We start from the raw sequence: 22,063 nt of genomic DNA on the forward strand, positions 1-22,063 counted from the left end.
TGCTTCTATACCTTTCACAAGTTAGATTGAGATCATACATGGAAATGTGCATCTTAATACCCGGGATCTCCTCACAACATCATCAGAGCAGAAGCACATTAGACCAAGTGAGTCTACTTGTTTCTCTTTCGTTTTTCCTCAGATATTGCAAGACAATGAATTGGTTTGTGCCGCAGACCTTTCTTTTTCTGGTTCTTTCTTTGTGATGCATGACGAGAACTCTTTTCCTTTTCCTTTTCCTTTTCCTTTTTATGGCTGGATCTTTTCCCTTATACCTCATCTGTAAGAAATGGAAAAGGATACACTGGCATATGTGAAATTGTGAATCCTCAACTTGACCATTTAAACTATCTTGTTTGTTGTCATAGAAAGTAAGATTATAGGCCTCTATGTAGTGATTCAAGAGTTCAATATGTTGAAAGTTAAAGCATGATATGCCATATTTGGAAATTGGAACAGTGGTGAAAGGTTTTTAAGTTGATACTGGAATGTAGTTCGAGCCAATGAACTGGTGGGTGCCAACTGACTGAGTTGGCAAAACCATTTCTTGGGATAGATGTCACTTGTGTCCAGTGGCAACCACACTTGTTAATTTGATCAACACAACATGAATTGGCTAAATTTATCCCAATGTGACTTCTCCATATTTTGAAGAGAATATGGTAGCCACAACTAGAAACCTAAGACTAGATGGGGGCATAATGATATGAAGAACTGAGGATCACGTGTTCCTTGATATGAATATCAGTATTGATGAATGGAGAGGAAAATATGTGAACTCCACAGTTAGCAGGTGCCAGTGGCTTCAGAAGACTTCTGGCTGGTTTTGATCCTTCCTTTCACAATCTAATTAGCATAACTTGAATGTATATAGCTAGAGAGTGGTGCAAGCCACTTCTCCTGTCTTCACTTTGTGTGTACGAGAGCTGCATTGTCACGACCCAAAATAGGAATCATGACCGGCCATGCATCCCAATATGCTTGAGATGCACGAAGCCTTAATAATACTCTCTACGTATACGATGACAAGATAAATAAATAAAATGAGAATGTGCTTTATTAAAATTTTATTACTAAATGCAATTAAAATAAAAACAATGTTAATGTTTTTGAGTCTCTAAACTAAAATAAAATAAAATAAAATAAAATCTTCTAATCTAAAGCACAAAATCTAAAAGAGCGGAAAGGTAAATAGGTGAATCCTAAGTGGAGGTGGAATCCGGGTACATCACGCTCAGTCGCCCCACTGACTATCACCTGAAATAAATAAACAAATAAAAAAAAACAATAGAACTCGTGAGCCAACAACTATAGCTCAGTGAGTGGAATCCACTCGAACCAAATAAATTTTAATACATATTAATGCTGAATAAATTAAACTAAGAGCATCAATATCCATCATAATATGCAATAGGCATGCTCTCTACATAATAACAATGATAACAATAGAGAAATGTCACAACTTGTAACCTTGCACGTCTTTAACATATTAACATCTTTTTTGATATTTATACTGTCACATGTCTCAATGGGTCTAAACCCTGTGGATTCACATCAACTAGAAGTCACCTCGAGATGACGCTCGGGACTTTTCTTCATAGCTGATCCGGTTAGGGTCATCAGAGGGTATCACCCTGTGATCAACACACTCTGTCTTTTCCTCTAACCGTTGAGAGAAGTTAGAGTCACCTAGGAAATTTTTTCATTTTTTCTAGGACTGTTCCCTTACCCCGCCAGAGTCACCTAAGAAAGTCACCGCAGTGATCTAATTTAGAACTTTCCCGTGGATTTCCAGATAGACTTGAGTCACCACGGAAAATCGCAAACGATTTATACCGGGACTGTTCTCTAAGTCATATCAATACTAGTCTCATTTTTCTTTTCACAAATTTCAATATTAGCACGAAGTATGGTGATGCACCGAATATAATAATTAAATGCACACAGAAAATAAAACAATTAAATTTTCGCACGTACGGATGAAATAAATAGACTTGCACACAAAAATTGCAACAATTTAATTTTTACACATGAGGGTGAAATAAATAATTTGCACACAGAAAATTTACATGGTCTGACAAAAATACGAAATACAATAAAATAAACACGTGAGTGAACCCACTCACCTGAGTCTAGGCAAGACAACCGAAACCTCTAATCTCTAGCTCACGTACTAAAATTCACCACCTTAAATAATAAATAATATTCAAATTTTTAATTTGAATAATAACAATATTTTTAAAATTTAAGAACCAAAAATAACTAAAATGGGTTTAAAATTATCCATTGGATTGGGCTGGGCTGCTGGCCCGGCCCAATCCAAAAGAAATCAACTAAATCGGATTGGGCCGAGGCCCAGCCGAATTAATTGAATTGGGCTCGGGCTAACCCGCAGCCCACCAACTTAAGTGGTTCGGTTCGGGTTTGTGGATCCGAAATCCAAACCCGAACCGAACCCGACTTAAAAGGAAAAGGTGGTTGGCTCGGGTTTCACCCGAGCCCAGCCAACCCTTTTCTTCCCCACCCTCGCGACCGACGCGAGAAGATGGCAGAGGGAGAGGGTGACCGCCGGCGACCCCTTCACGACCACCTTCAACCTCTCCTCTCCCTCTCACCCTTCCTCTGTCGTCCTCACGAGGTGGAGGAGGACTCATCACCGACGGCCGACGCGAAATCCAACGCCGATCAGAGCCACGAGGGCCTCGTAGAAGACATCTCCGACACCAGGCTTGAAGCACGAAGCCTCCGGTGATGATGCGGTTGCGACTCGAAGCCGCCGGCTGGTCAGATTTGCCGACAAGGCCGAATTCCGTAAATTAGGTATTTCGGATTTACTTATTTAATTTTAAATTAAACTAGAGAGATGAGAGAGGGCTCACCGGGGAGGAGGGTAGTGGTTCCAATTTGCTCCGGCGACGCTCCGGCTGGCCGATTCCACGGCGACGACTCCGACGGTGAGAAAGAAGCGAAAGAAGGGAGGAAGGAGAGAGAGAAGAGGGCTGGGGGTCAAGAGAGAGAGGATTAGGGCTAATTTATAGATTAGAAGGGGATTAAATCTAATCCGATTTGAATTAGATGAAATTCTCTCCCCCTTATCAGCCTCGACGCGTGCTGGAGAGGGAGAGGGGAGGGACTGCACGTGCAGAGCACGTGCACCCTCCTCTCTTAACCCCTAAATTATTATTATTATTATTATTATTATTTTTGGTTTTGACATGCATTGCTACCTGGTTGGTTGCAAGACACCACAGTGGCATGACATGAGGGGGAGAAAAGGACAGAGGGAGGGAACTGACAGATGTTTGATATAGTAACCTTACATGGTTGCAACTCTTCTATGAGAGAAAGGGACAAGGTTGAGAAAGATGGTTCTACTGCCTAGAACCTTCATCTCTGCAGCAATCTGCCAGGACAGCCACCTTCTCCTTGCAGGATCCGAGAAAGGTAATATGAGTAGAGAATAGGTGGTTGCTACATGAAGGTATGAAACCACCGTACATGCTTGTAACTTGTAAGAGGGAATAAGGGATCCATAGCAAGGCAAGAAGATGTGAGAGAAGGTCCAATGCACCACTTAGTCTTAATTAGCTAAAGGTTTGTCATAACAGCTCTGTACCTGGTTCTGTGTGCATACATTTGTCATGGCAATGACAGAGTTACCTTAGCATCTTTGACTGCTCTTTTTTTTTTTAATGTAGATCTTTGACTTCTCCAATGTGTGTATGCAGTGTGCTTCTGCTTCCCACCTCTCAAAAATCTAGTGTATTTGAGTTCACTCTAATGCTTATATCAAGTTGCATTTCAGGTTGAACCTCTAATATCTATATGTGTTTGATGAAAATGGCTCTTAACAATTGGATTGTTATCATAGTGTGAGAACAATCAATATAAATTACTTGGTTTGAACTAGGGAATAATTATACTTTAGGAAACTTTGGATGTCTCGGGCTGACTGGATCTGAGTTCTTGTTACTCTGATAGTGATGATATTATCGTTTCTTTGGCAGTCTTGTGGTTTGTGTATAAAATTATAAACTAAAAATTCTTGTCAAACGTAACAATTACAGTAATTTGATTGTCTATGGAACACTCTTTCGTATGCCAACTGAGACATTAAACTCTTTTTGAAGGGTGGTGTCTGGCCAGCTTCATGGAAATGCTCCGAAGAGTCATTTTCTCACCAAGTGAAGATTCGTGATCCTCTTAAAAGGGGGTTGGTGATTCTGGTTCCTTTCGAGTCAGTTTTTTCTTAGTTACTGTAATTTGTGCTTAAATAATTATAATCGATCCATGGGTGATAATGCTGTGCAGATTTCCAAATGTTTGGGCATTACGATTGGTGCGCAAGCTGTTAGTTTGGCATCCTGTAAGCAATGTGTTACTTATTCTGTATTTTGGAGTGTGATAATAGTTCCTGCTAATATTTGGATCCCAAATGGTTATTCATGACTGCTTGTAGAAACCATATCCAATGAGTTATAACCCTAATAAGGCTTTGCTTTTAGTCTTAGAGATGAATTGCTTCATGATGTGTAAGGAGTTTTCTTAACTCATTCTCTATCACATAAATCTTATAATATGCATTATCTTCTTTTCTTGTTTTATAACATGGTTCTTTTGTTTAACATTATGTTTGATCCCTTGGCTTATCTTGCAGGAGGATCGTCTTAGTGTTGATGAAGCTTTAAGTCATCCTTATTTTCACCAGCAGCCTTAATCAAGAGCAGTACATAAGATTGATTTAGGCCTGATTTTCAACTGTTTCGTCTTACTTGATATCCACCAACATCTTTTAGAATATTTTGGGTAAGAATTTACCAAATTAACTAGCCTTTTTACCTCTAATATATTTAATAGTTGATTCTGTGGACCTTTTACACTAGTGATAGGGACAATGGATTGCAATGTTGATCTGGCATGTTTAATTAGATGCATACTGCTTGTGTCAAGAAAGAGTATCCTATAGGTAATGTCATAGATGAAAGAGGAATTTATGCATGCATTTTTTTTCCCTTCTTTGAACATGAGAGATGCTACAAATTGGAGGGAGAGTTTCACTGGAGGATGTTAGAGGAAAATCTATGCATGTCCAAACCCTCCACAATGACAAGGAATCTTGTGGGATGAAAAGCAGAGTTGATTCTGCATAAATAAAAAGATGTACCTGATGCAAGAGAACATGTAAAGGTAGAGCCGGATCTTCTTTGTCATGATATCCCAAGGTTTACAAATTATGATCATGAACAGATAAACTGTTGTAAGATGCTTCTTTCTATGTCATGTTTTTCATTTCTTAGATCCTTTCTGATGGAAAATTATAAAATATTGTTTTTTCTGCGCGAGTTCTGTTTCTTTCAACAAAAATGTTATTAAAAGAGATTGATTTCACGACTTTTTTATTACAGGAGAGGTGTTGTTTCATTTTTATTCTTGTACATTATGCTATTATAGTATAATGAAATAACTAAATTTGCAATACTAGCATTTTTTTTAACAGGGTTTTATATTATTTTATCCGAAGGATGATTGTAAATTGTAAACATTGTTCTTAGTCCTTGAATACCTTCACAGCAGTTAATGATAAAATGAGATTTTGAAACCTTTATTAATGTATTCCAAATTATTGCAAACAATTAATTACTATTGTATGACAAGTCTCATCTTTGTCAAGATAATAAGGTGGTTTCTTAAACTTGATAAATTGAAAGCATGAAAAATGGCCTACATAGCAAGATCTTCAGATAATGATATTATTGAAAGAAGTCATTGTAAAAAGGACAACTACTATCTGATAATGTGATGCAGGGAATATCAAGCACTCATAAACTGACAACAGTACACTAATTTATTTGTCTTCTCCCACAACTTCAACATGCAAGATTACTCAATCTTATACCTAACCAACTAATTGGCTGATGACTTAATGAGTGGGTTGGGGTGTATTAGCAAACTTCCATGAGCAACTTGTGAATAGTTCAATATCTCTCTCACCACCGACCTCATCGATGGGCACAGTAGCAGAAATTTCCTTCAGATCTTCTTCACTAAGCTTCACCTTCAGGGAGGCAATATTAGCATCCAGATGCTTGGTTTTAGTTGTACCTAAAAAAATAGCACAGACCAAATTGAGATGATTGTATGACCAATGATATTAAATATTAGTAGTAGGTTTAACTTTTTAATATCCTTTTAGAGGTTTCTGACTGCAGCATAATTTAGCTTATCTTGGTTTAGGACTTTCTAGTATTGAGGGATATCTGTACCTATCTTCTGTTTGCATGCATTTGACCTTTACTAAGTGCATCTAAGTTCCAATGTTCATTAATCATTTTACATGCAGAAAACCAGTATGTTATCAAGCTAAGACGTAGCAGCAGATGAAACTTGATGTTTAAAGGGAAGCAACAATTGACCTGGTATGGGCACCACATCTCCCTCCTGATGGAGAAGCCAAGAAAGAGCAAGCTGAGGTGGAGTGCATCCATATTTGGCAGCCAATTTTGCAACACGCATGTATATAAGCTTGTTCTTGTCAGCATTCTCACCGTTAAACCTTGGGTTCAGGGCCTGATCACATGTGAGCCAGTAAAGAGTTCAGGTTCTGGTACATCTCCACATGATTAATGGAGAAGTTGACAATTTTGCAAGAGTCATTGTACTTACCAGTATGCTCCCTTCAGGCAGTCCTTCTGTATTTGCCCTTCCAGCGAAGAAACCATGGCCTAGGGGGCTGTATGCAATCACTCCAATACCAAGTTCTCTGCAGTATGACAAGACAAATGAAATATCTGCTCTTGTATAGCATAAATATATGGAGATGGATTCTTTCAGTAGATATGTGTTCATGGTGTAAATTGAGTTTGTCTTAGGGACTAATGTAAAGATTAAGAGAAGATTATTGATCTTTATAGAAGGATTGGTGGATGAACTCAAGTGCTCGACAATAGGAATTTTGTTACAGCAGACCTGCAAAGGGGAATAATCTCATCCTCAATATCGCGTGTCCACAAAGACCACTCCATCTGCACTGCAGTGATGGGATGAACAGCATGAGCACGCCTTATAGTGTCTGGACTTGCTTCACACAATCCAATGTATTTTATCTTTCCCTCCTCAACTAGCTTCTTCAGCTCAGACATCTACATCAATGAAATTGTTCACTGCTTGTCACATAGACAATAACAGTAAGAAGATGTAGTTGAATTTTACGTGCTACTTACAGTATCTTCTATAGGCACTGTTGTATCAATTCTGTGAGGGAAGTACAGATCAATGTAGTCTAGGCCAAGGCGGTCAAGGCTACTTTCGCAGCATTTCCGCACGTACTCTGGTGCCCCCTTGATTATCAGCCGACCATCCTTGAAGCCAGCAATGCCGAATTTACTAGCTATCTGGACCTTTTCTCGTGGAAGATGCTTCAAAGCCTGCAGCATAATTGTAGCAGATTATGTAAATGATGACAAGCGGAAAAAAAAAAAAAAGGGTACAAAGATATTGATATTCATGGCAAACCCAATTGCTACAGGTGCTTATTCACCTACCGGTCCAAGAATGTAAGGAGACTAACAGGTAAGTACCTTTCCTATGAGGATCTCATTATCTCCATTTGCATAGGCATCAGCTGTGTCGAAGAAGGTTACACCTTTATTGAAGGCATCTATGATGAGGGAAGCTCCTTCTTCATGGGGTAGGGGATTGTTAAAAATCCCAGACAGCCCTGAGCAACCAAACCCCAACTTGGAGATCTGAAAACAGAGTTCTAGCATTATTGCATCACATGAAATGGGAAATTATAACCCCAGCCAACTCATCAGTATTATAGACTTACTTAGCAAATCAAAATAGAGACATAATGTTAAGCAAACTGGGATGCTCTGATGCAAATATGAATATTATAGGCTGAAAAAAAAAGGTCATATGATCGAGCAATGACAATGCCATGGTTAAGAGGCTTCACCATGGAAGCAGAACCTTACTTCTAGTCCTTGTTTCCCTAACTTAACCTTCGGAACTTGAAATTCCACCTTCTCTCCCATCCTTGCACACTTGGAGAAGCAGATACCAAAGAGAGAACGATAAGCAGGAGCTTGCAAGTTGCATCAAGCCTTCCACTGAGTATTTATAGGATCAGAATACAACTCTTGGAGATGGTGGTTAGTTGATGGGTGATTGGGCACGTGTGGCGACTCTTTGTTGGGTTCTTCGTTTTGAAAGGCTGGTGAAGATACGAAGGAAGAGGAGGGGAGTGGAATTCTTTCATTTGTAGCCACAGGCCCATGGACCATGTGCCATAGCCATCCTGTACCAAATTATTTTGAAGTTATGTTTTGCCTGCAGCAATACTTTAGTAGAGAGTTGTGGTTTAAAGTTTCAGCTTTAGCCAAAACTTGGATGTCGTCGTACAACGGCATTCTAGAATTTTCCACTTTTCGAGGTTGACATCAAAAGCTAAAGTGAAACTACTGTTATATATATTTTAAAAAGAAGGAACTAATAAAATAATCTGGAGTTATATATATTTTAGGAGTTCTTATTTTCATCCCTATCTTTTAAAAAAATTTAATTTAGTTACTGTACTTATGAGTTATTATTAAAGTGAGATTATTAATTCTTCAGTTACTCGTTCTTGTATTTTAAAATATTTTTTTAAACTAATTATCGTACTTGTGAGTTATGATTAAAGTAAGATTGTTAATTCTTTTATAAAATATTATGATAGTATTATATTAAAGATCTACGTATCTTCTAACAAATGCGATGGAGTTAGTCATATGGTATCATTTAGTTTTAATCACATGTATAGGGACTTTTCAATGGTACTCGCTCTCTGATTGATCATTCTTTCAGACCATGGGTGAAGTTCCGGCTGAGAAAAATAACTCCAAACGAGAAGAGAACCATCTCCAATGGGTCTTAGGCAGCAAGGCATCCAGGTCACTGCCGACTTCTTAGGCAGCAAGGCATCCCATTGCCGATTCTTCGGTTTCAGCTAACTCAGCAGCGAGTTCCACTGTAAGAAGAACCGTTTTTGTCATTTTGAGCGGTGTTTAGAGAAAAAAATTGAATGTGACTCCAATTTCTCCCATCAATTGAGAGCAGAAAGAAGGAGACAAGAAACGATTTTTGGGAAATCGATAGATCTCGGACATAGATATATCGATGGAAAGGAGTAGGACATGGATCGGATCGAGAGCGATCCTTCTCGCTCTGGTGCTGCTTTCGAACTGCCTCCGGCACTCCTCCGCTCTCTCCGTCTCCGTCACCGACGTGGAATGCATCTACGAGTACGTGTTCTCCGAGGGCGACACCGTCTCCGGAAACTTCGTCGTCGTCGATCATGACATTTTCTGGGGTTCGGATCACCCCGGCATCGATCTAATCGTGAGTTCCTGCGTGTGCTTCCCGTGAAATTTCGGATTATTTTGAGATTTTTTTGAGAGATCGACCCAAGATATATGCTTGATTGAGATTTAGATATGTGATTGTGAGAATGTGGTACTCGAATATAAAATGCGATTCTAATGTCACTGTGCGATATGAATTTTTCCAAGATTCGGATGTCAATCGTAATTTTTCTTTTACTCATTTTCCTTCTCAATACATTGCTCAAGTACAGATAGTTACCAAAAAAAATTCTCTTTCTGGATTATTCTATGAAATTGAAGGAAACTATTTTGATGTTTTAGCTGGTTTTATTGTGTTAGTGGTGCGATCTTTACTGTACATAACGAGTAAATAAATTGCAACTTTGTGATCGTAAGCGTTCGTATGGAGTTTAATGGGATTTAGGCCTTTTTATTTGCACATATCTTAAGGCAGGATTGCATATTTAATTCTCTTCCGTCGTTGATTGGCCAATTCATTTATTTGGGTTAACTATATTTCCTACTGTCATATGCCAATCCCTTCCTTTTTAGTTTTTTTTTCTATGATTTCTTTTCCTCACGGATTGGCGCAAGAATGTGCCTGTGACTCTGTTTTATTAATATGTTTAGGCAAGCCGCAATAATCTCTTGTGCTTTACAAAGTACTAGCATGATCTGTAGCCATACTCATAATATCTTGTCGTCCATGCAGAGTAAAGAATCTAATTCAAATATCTGAAACAAAATAGGTATCAAGTGTTTACCTATCTTCTTTACATCTTCCTAAGAACCATGATCCACTTCTGTTGATTGATCAGTTTAGTTTGTCAGGACACGATAAGGAAGTTGTTAATTATCTCTCTTGAGAGGCCCGCATTTGTCATTATTATTTAACAAAATTTTACCTCCGCATTCTCTTTCATAACCATATAAGTGGATTTCAAACTCTGGAGTGGACTCTAATTTTTACAAGTGTAAACTTGTTTCTTGTCCAGATAGTTTGGTTTCTTCTTTTTTCCTTGAATTGTGATCTAGTCAGCTTGCATTTTCCTCATATAATCAATCATATGTACTCTGATGGCTGGAATTTATGGAAAGTAGATAACATCTCCTATGAGCAATTACCTTAACATATTTCTGTATTAACAGAATCTCTTCAATATTGTGTAGGTGAGTTCTCCTGGGGGCAATACTGTGCTGTCATTGCACGGAAAATCCGGTGAGAAATTTGAGTTTATGGCTCCAAGGGCAGGAATGTACAAGTTTTGCTTCCATAATCCACATGGTGCACCAGAAACTGTTTCTTTCTACATACATGTTGGGCATATTCCCAATGAACATGACCTTGCAAAAGATGGTTAGTAAGATTAATCTTAGATTTCTATTTTAGCCATGGTTGAAGCTTTTTCTCTTGCTGTGTAATCAGAGAAAGTTGGTAATTTTTGCAACTGATTAACCCTTTTTTTCCTTACAGATTAGTTAATGAGTTCTCTGATTTCTTAAGATACTAAGGCTGGTGATTCCTGATCATCCATCTTTGCAAAGATGCTTTCTTTGAAGAACACAATACATGATTCTTTTGTTTATCATCATGCATAGCCACACATACATGCTCACACGGAATAGAGCTTGGAAAGCAGAATCTTGAACTTTTCCTTTCTATAACTAGGGCTATCAAAAATTCAAAATAAACAACTGGCTTGGGCTCAGCTCGGTTAAGCTGAGCCTACACCAAAATAGGGCTCGTTTATTTAAACAAGCTGCAGTGAGCCAGAGCCTGTTCACTCAAGCTCGGCTTAACAAGCATGAAAAATATATTATGAATTAGTATATATTCATAACCATTAGATTTTTAATCCAATGGCTCATTCCATGTTAAATATGAAATCTGTGTGATGTCTATTTTTTATTTAATAATTTGATGATTACTTTTATAGTTTTATGTCTTAGATGTGTATCGTTTTTAAAATTTACAAGTTAAATGTTAATTTTCAACTTTAATGAAGCTTTATTCTTCCAGCATAATTCAACTCGTTTAAGGCTTTTAGGCTCGACTAAATTTAAGCTAAGCCAAGCCTAAATTAAAAATAGGGCCCGTTTATGTGAACAAACCGAGTCCGAGCTAGAGCCGGCTCGCTGAGTCTCGGCTCATTTACACCTCTATTTGTAACCACAAGTGACTAGACTAATACAAGTCATTTTTTATACCTCCAGTTTTCTGGATTTTATTCTCTTATAATTATTTGTTTTGCTGTAGAGCATCTGAATCCTATAAATGTGAAGATTGCGCAGCTTCGGGAAGCATTGGAATCTGTGACAGCTGAACAGAAGTATCTAAAAGCACGAGAAGCTCGGCATCGCCACAGTAAGCTACATTACATAACCTATATGACTAGTGAACATTGACCGACTATCAATACGTTTCTTTGCAAATAATCTGTTAATCCAAAGTTCCAGGCCCAAAGATTTCTTTATGTGCTTGGATGATTTTATTTTTTTTCCTGTTGATAATGTGTGTGATTTATCATGTGAAATATCTGAAGCTTATATATGGTTCAACTTTAGATAGTCAAATTTATAGATATTCCAAACTGCTTGTGTTAAACCTGATAAACATGTTCACATGAGTTAACTTGGGGATCCTGCATGTGGATCGGATTTGGACTTAGCCTTCAACAGGCAGGATCTTCTGAGGTTGCAGCACTAATTCATAAACTGCTGCAAGTATTTGATTGGTAATAGATATTTTATTTTCTTCAACATGGATTTGGCTTTGGGGTCCTCAATAATTTACTTTCATTTACTTGATGCAGCAAATGAGAGCACTAAAAGGCGCCTTACCTTCTACACAATCACAGGGTATCTTGCACTTGTTTGTGCAAGCTTCCTCCAAGTAGTGTACATCCGCCGTCTGTTCAGTAAGAACATGGCGTACAACAGGGTTTAGTGCCGAAATATATGTTGTCGCCTGTTTTTTATTTGTCTCTTTCAGCACTTATCAGTTTTTCCCAATTTCGGTTTAAAGTTGAAAGAAAAAGTTCGCCATATAAATTTGTACTGACGTCCCATTGCCAAATCTTTGACGAACTCTGCTATCTACTTTGTTTTTTCTTTTATCATATCATGCAACATCAAGAAGTTCATGGCTCACTGGTTGAGAAATAACACTTCTTTATTTGAATTAGATAGGCTTCTTTTTTGCTTAAGATTCATTTGATGCAAGTGTAACATATGTGCTCAGGTTTCACAGTTGTTATCAACTCGTCGGTGTGTGTTCATCCAGCTTCTTGTCGTGTATATGTTGATTAGCCCCCAGGTAATAAGATGAGGTTGTAGGCTATGTGTTTGTGTGCCTGGCTATTAGAGTGCATCGCACTAATTTTCACTGGGATAAGCATGTTCTTATTTGTCCTTTTTGTCACAATACATTAGCAGATCATATGACCAATTGTATCACTAGCTTGTCCTATTAATTTTATCTTTTGATATGTAATATAAGCATGCTTCTTCTTGATGAGTTTCTTCTGCTGCTTGTGAAGCTAATGGAATGGATCGCAGATCCAACCCAAGGTATTCTCTTCATATTTACTTGCATTTCATGAAGCTACTTAATTCTCACTGTGAGGCCATATATCTTTTGACTCTCCTCATTTCAAGTGACGAGCTGTTATTAGTCTTCGACTGGGGTGGCTGATCGTGACTTTTTAATATGCATGAAAATCTGTGCTACTTGGAAAAGTATATTAGTATATAGAGAATTATAAGAAATAACATTCCAAAAGAAAATAACTCTCAGCTTCAGAATAAAACAAAACTGGGAATAGCTCACCTCCTCTCCCAGAAGAAGAGAGAGAGTAAAAAACAGCTTTCAGGTTTAGATTAGGCTAGGGATTTAGTCCAATCCAGGAAATTCACAGCATAACACAGCTTGCCTTGGTAGATGATTCGCAATGAAGTGGTAAAGAATTCACTTACGTTCTATTAGCTATTCAAACCAAGTTCTTTCAGTAACATTATCCAATGCTAAGTTCTTTCCGTCTGTTAACACAACATTACTGTTCTATTTAAGAGCATTACAATCTATAGTAAATGAGGAGAGGAATCAATCCTTAGCATCCATGATACCACCTGGTGTTATCTGGAAAACGTGCACTTGGTTAGTCAAGGTCATGCAACCATCGTTTTGATACTCGTTTACTTGAACCAATATAGCTAGGGAAATGTAGTTTAATTTTAAGTTGGCAGGCTGTTTAGCTTTTCAAGATTATGATGTCATTGTATGAAAGAATAGAGCGAAAGGATATGGCTTCAGCCTCGGGAAGGTTGGGGGCGTCGAAGATCTTGCAGACGCGCTGCTCGCCTTTGCCTTTCCTCAGCATCAGCCTGATGGTGGACGCGTGGGCCAGCACGTGCCCTCCTGCAGGCTTCTTCGGATCCGATATGAACATTCCTCCACCCGGATCCGCAATCACTGCCCAAAACCACAAAGAAAAGTTCCAGTGAACTCGTCTCTCGTTAGAATAGAGATTATAGGAGCTTCACCTTGGTTCGTCATGTAAACCGCGACATTGAACTCCTCTGCAATCTTCGTGAGGCGGGAGAGCATCTGAGCGAGCTTTTGCTGCGACCGAGACCCATTTGGGATCAAGTACACGTGCCAGCTGATGCGTTGGGTTGTAAGAATTCTACCATTACGAACAAATAGGAGATCATTACCTGGCGCTCGGCGAGCTCTCCCCTACCAGAGAAGTCGACCCGGAACAGCGCGATGACCGAATCCACGATCTGTGCTTGCCATGACACGTCTATCAAAGTACACTGGGATCGTGCTATTAGACCAAAGCGAGTTAAGATGACGATACAACTCACCAGAAGCCTGAAGGGCTCTTCAGACATCTTGGCAGCCAAGCCCAGGAGCAAGTTGTACTGGTGCTCGTACGTATATGCACGCGCGTATATTATCTTTTCTCATCAAACACCCATCAAATTAATGAGTAACCAATAGACATCAAACTAAATCTTAATTCGTAAAATATGGGAAAAGAAAATAATTGAAAAGGGCAGTACATTATCCAGTACAGCGCCAGGGTCCATCCCAAACCTCTCCGCTATCGGCACGATCCTATCTGGCCGACTAGGGAACCGTTAAGGACGAAGGAAGGATCTCAGTGTTCCGCAGATGCAACTCAACAATGAAGAAGGTTAAAAATGGGAATAATTGAGTGCAAAGGATACAATGTTCCCTCGGTGTCGATGTATGCGACCTTTCCATTGCCCCCGTGCATGTGGGTAGGAAGCTAGAAAACAAAATATTTTCTTTTAATTTCTCTTCGTCTTTTTTTTTTTTTTTGGTAGAAATTGATTTATATGTCATGGGAGAAAGAATAGACCTGGGTGGACACGCAGAGAGTATGAGCCAGCTGGGTTTTTCCTGATCTGGTACAGTGGAATCAACGGTTAGGATTAAAAGATAAAAGTGATAGAGTTAAGAACATTATAAAGAGAACAAATTAGCAGTTGGATTTCTACCGGAATTCGCCAAACGCCTCAGTTATCGAGAGCGTCTCGATTCCACCTTCACAGAAAAGATCACGTTAGCAAAAGTAACATCAAGCATACGATTAATGATAGATTTATCACGATAAAACTATGCTCCAGTAAATAAAATTTGTACGAGGCAAGAGAAAGTAATAGAGAAGGTTTACCGCCAAGTAACTCGTCTAGTGCTTGGCTCCCGGTCGTTATTTTAATTACGGATTTCCGCTGGAAAATTAACAAGACAAAAGACGGCCGTGGTTAGTGTTTGAGAGTTCGTATCTAACGTGCTCTCACATCTTCTAGACGAAGAAAAGGTGAATGATCCAGCCCGTCAAACCATGAGATCACAGAATTATGTTTGATCCAGCGGTTCGGATCGTGCGATAGAAAACAAAAGCCTATTCAGAGCATGTTTAGCTTCATCACTATAGTTTGAATGATGAGTGGAGCTTACTCTAAGCAGTAGATCGCTTCCCGTCATGTAACCCGTATTCTGAGAAAGTGATGTACCAAATCGATAGAGAAAATAAATCGAGAAGCTAAGCTAAAGATGAGATAACATATAGAAACAGATTAGAATTCAAATTTGAAATCGAGTTCCAACCACAAGCTTCTCTGCAGCTTCACAGATCTTGTCGACCTTCGCCTCCGACAATCCCTTTATCCCGGTCAAGCTCTACAAATGATTAATACCCGATGGAAACAACGATCGAATCCTTCTATATAAACAAGGGATCATTATATATATATCAGAACCGACCTTCTTCGTATGCATCATAAGACCATTGCATGTGTAGATCCCCGCGTCCTGGAGCTTCTTGACGTCTCCCGCATTGATTCCTTGAGAAATCACTGCATAAATCGCACGGAAATTGAATCAAAATTAAAATAAAACTAGATTCACGTCATTGTAAGACGAGATCAGATCAAAACAAATTCTATCGATGGATCTAGATAGATCTGCAATGTTTCCGAGAATTCTTTATTCGATCTCACATTTGTCGATGGATTCGAAGCAATCGTCTTCTTCCTCCGCTTCATCTCTGTCCAGAAGCTGGAGCTGCCCTTGGTCTTCGAATCTGAGCCCCATCAAGCGATCAAACCAAATAGATCGTTTGATTCCAAAAGATGTCGAAACAGAAGAAGGAAGCGGGAGATCGGAATAACTCACTTCACGTCGATCATCGTCTGGTATCAAATTCAAGCGGAGAGAGACAGGACGGAGAGAGAGGTTTCGAAATTTTGATTGCATGGCGGGTATAAATAGGAAACGGATATGAAACTCTATTCAATCGATTTGCTTGTTTACCATAAGTCCGGGACTTCTTAAGAAATTTCCCGCCCGATTCGAACTTAAGATCTAACGGTTATAGCTGAAACTTCGTATGCTTTCTGGAACGAGCGGTTCCCATCAAAATCACAACCGTTCATCTCGTGGATGCTCTTTATTGTTCTCTCTTCGATAACAGTACCTTGACGACTAGTAGTAAATCATATCACGTCAACCGTCCGATTCAGATCCGACGTTCTTGGATCGAATGTGTACGTGTACATTTACCTCCTCTTCTGGTTACTTAGACTGTTCTAATTGGGTTGCCCATTCATCCAGCATATAATTAAGAAGTTAAACGTTATTGCAATCCAATCGCATATTGTCATACCTAGGTTCCAAGAAGCTAAACGTTATTATTTTATTTACTTTTTCAGGTTAAAAGTTGTAGGCGCAGGTTCATTCATTCATAAAAAATAGTTTAATATAAATTGAGATTGAAAATAAGACTACAGTCCTTTGGCACATATCCTTTAACTTGACTATAATAATCACAGTAAGCACTAAATTAAGAAAATATAAATATTAGACTCAATGATCTAAAATAAAATACAACCCTAAGCACGGTCCTAACAAATACAAAGATGCAACGGGATGTAAAATTAGCATGCGACTCCATTGTGATTCAACAGTTTTAGGTTCACAACCCCTATGCAATGTTATAAGGCTAGAGGAAGATCCTCAGCCCACTAACGGAACAACAGCACTACTATAGAATAGGGAAACAGAGAAATAAAGCAAAATAAAATCCAAACACTACAACCCAATAACTATACTCATCGATTGAACAAAACTAATACGATGGCAAATGAGAAGGCGAGCAAATGGTGGCGGAATAGACAATGATGCAACCAGCATTAATGAAGGTCTTAAAGCTCTCGTCGAGGGAGACGGGCACCTCAACCAACACTGATATTGGCTTCCAAGCTAATGAGGGTCTAACTTTGTTGCCATGGAAGCGACGAGGAGGAAACCAAAAATAAAACCGGTGGAGAAGGCAAAGGGAGAAAGAGTTTCGATTGGAAATCAACTAAAGGATAAAGGGGTAGCGCCCTGGAAGGGTTCATGAGCAAAGAAGGCGGTGATTGAGGAGGACGAAGAGGACAAGAGACTACAGCAACAATGATGACAAGAAAGAATAAGGTCGGTGTCAAAAAAGAAAGAAAATATATTATAGAAAGATAAAGAAAACTCTTAATTCCGCTAGTCATCGGTGAGAGGAGGTGGAGGAAGAGTTTATTGGAAGAGGTATGAGAAAAACCTCTACTTAAAAAGGAGGAAAGAGTCGAACATTAGCAAAACTAGGGCTGACACTAATACTTATCACAGATAAATCAACAACATGAGTTTTGGCACCAAAAAAAAAAACTATTAATATTTAACCAATTTAGAATGTTTTTTCTATATATATTGGATAAAAGTGTAGAGTTTAATTTGAAAATATTAAGAAACATTCTAAATTGCAAATAGGAGAAATAAAAAGCCTGTTAATAGGGCTTTGTATTTGACAAACATATTTACAAATTAAGCTCTACATCCTTATCTAATATTTTCAGAAATCACTGTAGGTTAGTTCTATACTAACACTATTTTGGCATATGGCCTTAATAAATAAATAAAAATCACTCCAAAGCATTAATATTTTAAGTATCTAAAATGCCCCTAGTTTTATACTTTCTCTGTTTTGGGCATAAGGAGACTTCATCTTCTTTTCTTAACGAAGCAGTTTGATTAAATTTACTTAACCAGGAGCAGGAAGGAGCAGGACCACTCCCTATGCGGAGAATAGTTGGACCGTGCTCGTTAGGCTTTTAGGCGCATGTGCTTAATGGACCATTGTATATTACACAACGGTTCATCAAAATTGTACTATTAAGTGGTTATCATTTGTCCATAAGAATTATGAAAGATCTATAAAAGAAACCGATGCTTATTTATGTGACTTCTTCACTTTGTATAATAATAATAATAATAATAATAATATTATTATTATTATTATTATTATTATTAAAACAATTCTAATACATTATAAGAGGAATATATAAATAGATATGAGATTCTCTTTTTTCTATTATTATTCAAGAGAATTTAATATGGAGTTCAAATCATATACATTATTATACTATTATTTTGAACTAAATGTCATCAAGATATTATTATAAATCATTCCGTTACTTAGCTGCTCGTCTAAACCAACAACACCATCAAATTATTAATCAAATCAAATTATTAAGTTAATTATTACTAATTATTAAATAATATAATAATTATTTAAAGTTAGAATTAATTATATGACGTCATTGATCACGAAGAAAGTAACTACCATCGGTAGGTAACTTAAGACCGAGGGATATTTTTATGGATATCTTAATACCTACTGGGCTCATATCACATATAGCCAATGGTCAAAGTTAAGACCCATAAGATATAAGATTAATATTTGATGATATTTTTATTTGTATTGTATGCATAAGTTAAATTTATTGCAACTCGTTTTAAGATATGCTCAATAATAATAATAATAATAATAATAATATAGAAGCTAGGCAACAAAATGCTAGCTTAGATTCAGATGCTTACAAAGCTATGTTCAAGTAGAGTCCTCCTCTTTTTTCCTCGATATTACAAAGCTTTGAATCTCTGCTCATATGAACGCATAGAGTACGGTTCCCTATGTCTTGCACCCATCCATCCTTCACTCTTTCGCCCCTATCACCTGCAACCCTAATACCCTCTTCCACTCACACCTAAGCACCTACATCCTCTCTCTCTCTCTCTCTCTCTCTCTAAATCCACCACCTCCTCCTTTTCACTCTCTATAAATCCACCATGTTCTACATGGTTCTTTCCTATAACCAACATCACCTCCACCAGCATTTTCTTTTTCTCTCATTTGTCCAATTAGATTGGTTTCTTGAGATGCTCTGTGGATTAATTCTTACTTTCCTTTTAGTTAGTGTTAGCCTTCCTTGGCTGTTTTTGGCTTCTATCCCTTTCAAGAAGGCTGCTGCAACTTGCACCAAAATGGCCTCATCATGGAGCCTTTTGTATATGGTCAATGCTTAGTCTTGTATTGCACCATGATGAGGTTGAGTTCTATATGTGTTTCATCCATTGACCTGCTTGCGTTTCATAGTTCTCTCTTTTTTAGCTAACTAAAGAGATCTCCATTTCCAAGCTTCACATGTCTAGTTGCTTCTTGAAGGTTGACTTGACATGTACGTATAGCAGATATAAGCCTCTTTGCTCCCAAGTATGCATGCATGTTACCCAAAGCTATTAAGTTATAGTAGATCAAGTCAGTAAATAGTTGTGGAATTCACACTGTTTGTTAGAACAAGAATGCTTTAAAAAAACGAGAATGCTAAGAATAGACCCAAGAAAAAGTCAAATCTTAGTGATGTTGACCAACTACACAGTTCTGTGCACCAACTTCTAGACATTGGTCCTTTTCCTCCTACGTGTAGTCCTCTCATCTTTTTTATTTCCTTTAGGCTATATTTGACATCAATCTTTTATTTTCTTTGCCTCCTGTCATGCAGTTGACTTTGGTACTTAACGTTAATTTCAGCTTACCTCCAGATCTGCTTATACTTGTCTCCCACGTGATGCTACCTACTCTTGGATTTCTCAATCTCTCAATCTCTCTCTCTCTCTCTCTCTCTCTCTCTCTTCCTCTCAGACATTTCTCTATATATTATGGTTTGCTATGAAGCTTCCACAAAGATGAGTATAGAAGCCTTATGGAGAAGTGCCCTAGAGAATGAGTGAAGCTGCCAGCATGATCTAGCTTTCATGAGTGATCATAACTCTCTGTGCCTTTATACCAAGGTAGATGTAAGAGATCACCAACCTTTGCTAGGTCATGCTCTGACAGCTTCACTTGTTCTCTCTTGGGCATAGTAGAAATATTGGTCAGCAAATAAAGGAGCAGAAAGGAGAACATCAAGGTGAGTGACTAGCTCTTCTCTATGTATTTTTTTATCTCTTTTCAATTAATCTGCAACAAGACAAGACAAGGCTCTGCAGGTAACTCTATCTTTCTTTGTTAATCTCTAGTTCATGATTCGTGATTGTCCTACTTCTTTCATTTAAAAATGGTGAAGGCATGATTGAAGCATGCATTTGTAAGTGTGAATGAATTCAGACTGAAAATGTGAATAGTTCACTAAATCAATTATGCAAAAAGCTCCACAGGGTTTGTAAATTTTAACACAGTTTTAATGAGAACAAATAAGAAAAGAGAACTGGATTTATGTTTTGAATAAGGAGTACTAATCTGTACTCCAGTGAATATTATGAAGAGTACACGAGCCAAGTGAAAATTTGATGCTAGATGAAGCTAAAATCAAATTAAATGGCAAGTTTTATTTTTTCCCATAAAGTTGCTTCAAGTCAGCATCTGATACAAATAAGAAAGAACGTATCTGAATATGCCATCGCTGAAGTCAATTATCATCTTTTGCAGTACAAGTTGAGTTAAATTGAATATCTCACTGCATCTCCTAAATGAAACTTTACATTGTTAATGAAAAGGAAACTAGGTAATATTGAATTAAGAGATAATAGGCAAGTAATCAGAGTAGGTTCTTCGACAATACAACGGGCAACATCAAGCTTCAATCTTGGAGAGAGAGAGAGAGAGAGAGAGAGAGAGAGAGCAGAAATCTGTACATCTTTGTTACAATCTTTCACGGAATTCCTGCTGAAAGTTTCATCATCTGCACAAAATCTTTGTAACCCACTTGTCCATCACCATCCACATCAGCCTCCTTGATCATGTCTTCAACCTCTTCATCACTTAACTTTTCGCCGAGACTGATCATCACATTCCTCAGCTATGCACAAGAACAGATAACAAATGATCTATCAAGACACTGGTGCGAGTGCATAAAGTTTACATGACAATTAAGAGAATTTTAACTAGTTTTTTCTCTCTCTCTCTGCAGTACTCTAAAATGCAAAAGGAAGGGGAAAGGTAATATCGAATATACACCTCACTAGCTGAGATGAATCCATTTTGGTCCTTGTCGAAAACCTTGAAAACTTCTCTCAGCTCCTCTTCAGGGTCGTTCTCCTGCAATTTTACAACTATTAGACCCAATCATATCTAAGTTAGATATATGGGAAGTTGTTGGCCGTAGTTGCTATACCTTCGTTCTCCTAATGAAGCTCAAGAACTCTCCAAATTCTACGGACCCATTTCCGTTTGCGTCGATCTCTCTTATCATATTCTTCAGTTCATCTTCAGTTGGATTTTGACCCAAAGATAGGAAGACAGCAGCTAAGTCTTCCATAGTGATGCAACCTGTAATACTGATGGTGTTAGATAAAGCAAGCATCGGTAAAACTTAACATAGACGATTGCATATAACCTTGAAGAATGATGAATAAATAACACCACAAGGTAATGGGGAAGCTTTGGAGTATAAAATCATCAATTAAATCCAACAAATTATCATCAGAAGTAGAACGGGAAGCAGAGAATGGCAGAGCATCAACTAGATTGCCAAGAACAGTCTGGCCCAATTAGCATGATAGCATCAGAGCACAATTAGATAATAGAAGTCATAATAAGAGAGAAGGGGAAAGACGGATTCCGGAGAAGAAGGAACAATACCATCTTTATCCTTGTCGAAGAGCAAGAAGGCATCTTGGAACCGACAGAGTTGGTCCTGCGTTAGGAGATCCATGCAAACGCTTTCTTAAAGCTAAGAGGGATGATGGGATGGATAGACAGAAGGAAGAAGAGAGAAGGATCTCAAATGGTTTAGAAGTGTGATCGAAACCAAAGGGCTCTTATAAATGAGGAGATTTAGAGGGGATTCAA

General features: G+C 38.1%; 5 protein-coding genes across 12 annotated transcripts in view; 2 read left to right on the forward strand and 3 right to left on the reverse strand.

Moving 5' to 3' along the window:
* LOC140774609 (uncharacterized) overlaps positions 1–6,479 on the forward strand; it is a 24,782-nt gene extending 18,303 nt beyond the window's left edge. For 2 of the 6 annotated variants that reach the window (XM_073117674.1, XM_073117676.1), the window contains exons 17-21: positions 26–107; positions 4,131–4,237; positions 4,312–4,366; positions 4,658–4,806; positions 6,341–6,479. In XM_073117674.1, coding sequence (XP_072973775.1) covers positions 26–107; positions 4,131–4,237; positions 4,312–4,366; positions 4,658–4,717 — 304 coding nt within the window. In that variant the 3' untranslated portion in view covers positions 4,718–4,806; positions 6,341–6,479. Of the gene's footprint in view, positions 1–21; positions 108–4,130; positions 4,238–4,311; positions 4,367–4,657; positions 4,807–5,028; positions 5,188–6,340 lie in introns of those variants that run through there. The other 4 variants (XM_073117677.1, XM_073117681.1, XM_073117675.1 and 1 more) reach the window with 3 other exon arrangements.
* On the reverse strand, positions 5,723–8,343 carry LOC140774611 (perakine reductase-like). The gene is made up of 7 exons (XM_073117682.1): positions 7,977–8,343; positions 7,578–7,745; positions 7,221–7,424; positions 6,967–7,139; positions 6,664–6,760; positions 6,414–6,567; positions 5,723–6,102 (listed from the first exon to the last, which is right to left on the reverse strand). The coding sequence occupies exons 1-7, from the start codon at positions 8,034–8,036 to the stop codon at positions 5,921–5,923; spliced, it is 1,038 nt and encodes a 345-aa protein (XP_072973783.1). The 5' UTR covers positions 8,037–8,343; the 3' UTR covers positions 5,723–5,920.
* On the forward strand, positions 7,435–12,851 carry LOC140774612 (transmembrane emp24 domain-containing protein p24beta3-like). 3 transcript variants are annotated; one of them, XM_073117685.1, is made up of 7 exons: positions 7,436–7,569; positions 8,848–9,012; positions 9,100–9,381; positions 10,536–10,722; positions 11,623–11,730; positions 12,035–12,100; positions 12,179–12,317. In XM_073117685.1, the coding sequence occupies exons 3-6, from the start codon at positions 9,160–9,162 to the stop codon at positions 12,070–12,072; spliced, it is 555 nt and encodes a 184-aa protein (XP_072973786.1). In that variant the 5' UTR covers positions 7,436–7,569; positions 8,848–9,012; positions 9,100–9,159; the 3' UTR covers positions 12,073–12,100; positions 12,179–12,317. The 3 variants fall into 3 exon arrangements, with proteins under 3 accessions (XP_072973785.1, XP_072973786.1, XP_072973784.1); XM_073117684.1 differs by lacking the exons at positions 12,035–12,100; positions 12,179–12,317 and adding an exon at positions 12,607–12,851 and having other exon boundaries at positions 7,435–7,569; XM_073117683.1 differs by lacking the exon at positions 12,035–12,100 and having other exon boundaries at positions 7,438–7,569; positions 12,179–12,599.
* Positions 12,852–13,467: 616 nt separating this feature from the next.
* LOC140774604 (meiotic recombination protein DMC1 homolog) lies at positions 13,468–19,064 on the reverse strand. The gene is given in 15 exon segments (XM_073117668.1): positions 13,468–13,512; positions 13,670–13,836; positions 13,908–13,986; positions 14,082–14,150; positions 14,235–14,327; positions 14,433–14,499; positions 14,601–14,662; positions 14,756–14,801; positions 14,895–14,940; positions 15,071–15,128; positions 15,358–15,396; positions 15,508–15,579; positions 15,664–15,755; positions 15,900–15,982; positions 19,033–19,064. Coding segments are annotated over 15 exon segments (1,050 nt in total).
* A 1,553-nt stretch (positions 19,065–20,617) lies between these two features.
* Positions 20,618–21,999, reverse strand: LOC140774404 (uncharacterized). The gene is made up of 4 exons (XM_073117391.1): positions 21,854–21,999; positions 21,387–21,541; positions 21,230–21,310; positions 20,618–21,071 (listed from the first exon to the last, which is right to left on the reverse strand). The coding sequence occupies exons 1-4, from the start codon at positions 21,924–21,926 to the stop codon at positions 20,925–20,927; spliced, it is 456 nt and encodes a 151-aa protein (XP_072973492.1). The 5' UTR covers positions 21,927–21,999; the 3' UTR covers positions 20,618–20,924.
* Positions 22,000–22,063: the final 64 nt, after the last annotated feature.

Source organism: Typha angustifolia, chromosome 13 (assembly GCF_048772165.1).
Source record: "Typha angustifolia cultivar Huaian chromosome 13, ASM4877216v1, whole genome shotgun sequence".
NCBI classification, from domain to species: domain Eukaryota; kingdom Viridiplantae; phylum Streptophyta; class Magnoliopsida; order Poales; family Typhaceae; genus Typha; species Typha angustifolia.

Excerpts from the sequence above, each read along its gene's own strand:
- LOC140774611 (XM_073117682.1), bottom strand. The coding sequence starts at position 8,036 with ATGGGAGAGAAGGTGGAATTTCAAGTTCCGAAGGTTAAGTTAGGGAAA. Across the intron at positions 6,761-6,966 it reads GAGATTATTCCCCTTTGCAG|AGAACTTGGTATTGGAGTGA; the intron begins GTCTGCTGTAAC and ends GTCATACTGCAG. Across the intron at positions 6,103-6,413 it reads AGATGTGGTGCCCATACCAG|GTACAACTAAAACCAAGCAT; the intron begins GTCAATTGTTGC and ends CTATTTTTTTAG.
- LOC140774612 (XM_073117683.1), top strand. The coding sequence starts at position 9,160 with ATGGAAAGGAGTAGGACATGGATCGGATCGAGAGCGATCCTTCTCGCT. Across the intron at positions 9,382-10,535 it reads ACCCCGGCATCGATCTAATC|GTGAGTTCTCCTGGGGGCAA; the intron begins GTGAGTTCCTGC and ends AATATTGTGTAG. Across the intron at positions 10,723-11,622 it reads ACATGACCTTGCAAAAGATG|AGCATCTGAATCCTATAAAT; the intron begins GTTAGTAAGATT and ends GTTTTGCTGTAG.
- LOC140774404 (XM_073117391.1), bottom strand. The coding sequence starts at position 21,926 with ATGGATCTCCTAACGCAGGACCAACTCTGTCGGTTCCAAGATGCCTTC. Across the intron at positions 21,542-21,853 it reads CTTCGACAAGGATAAAGATG|GTTGCATCACTATGGAAGAC; the intron begins GTATTGTTCCTT and ends TCAGTATTACAG. Across the intron at positions 21,311-21,386 it reads GCTTCATTAGGAGAACGAAG|GAGAACGACCCTGAAGAGGA; the intron begins GTATAGCAACTA and ends GTAAAATTGCAG.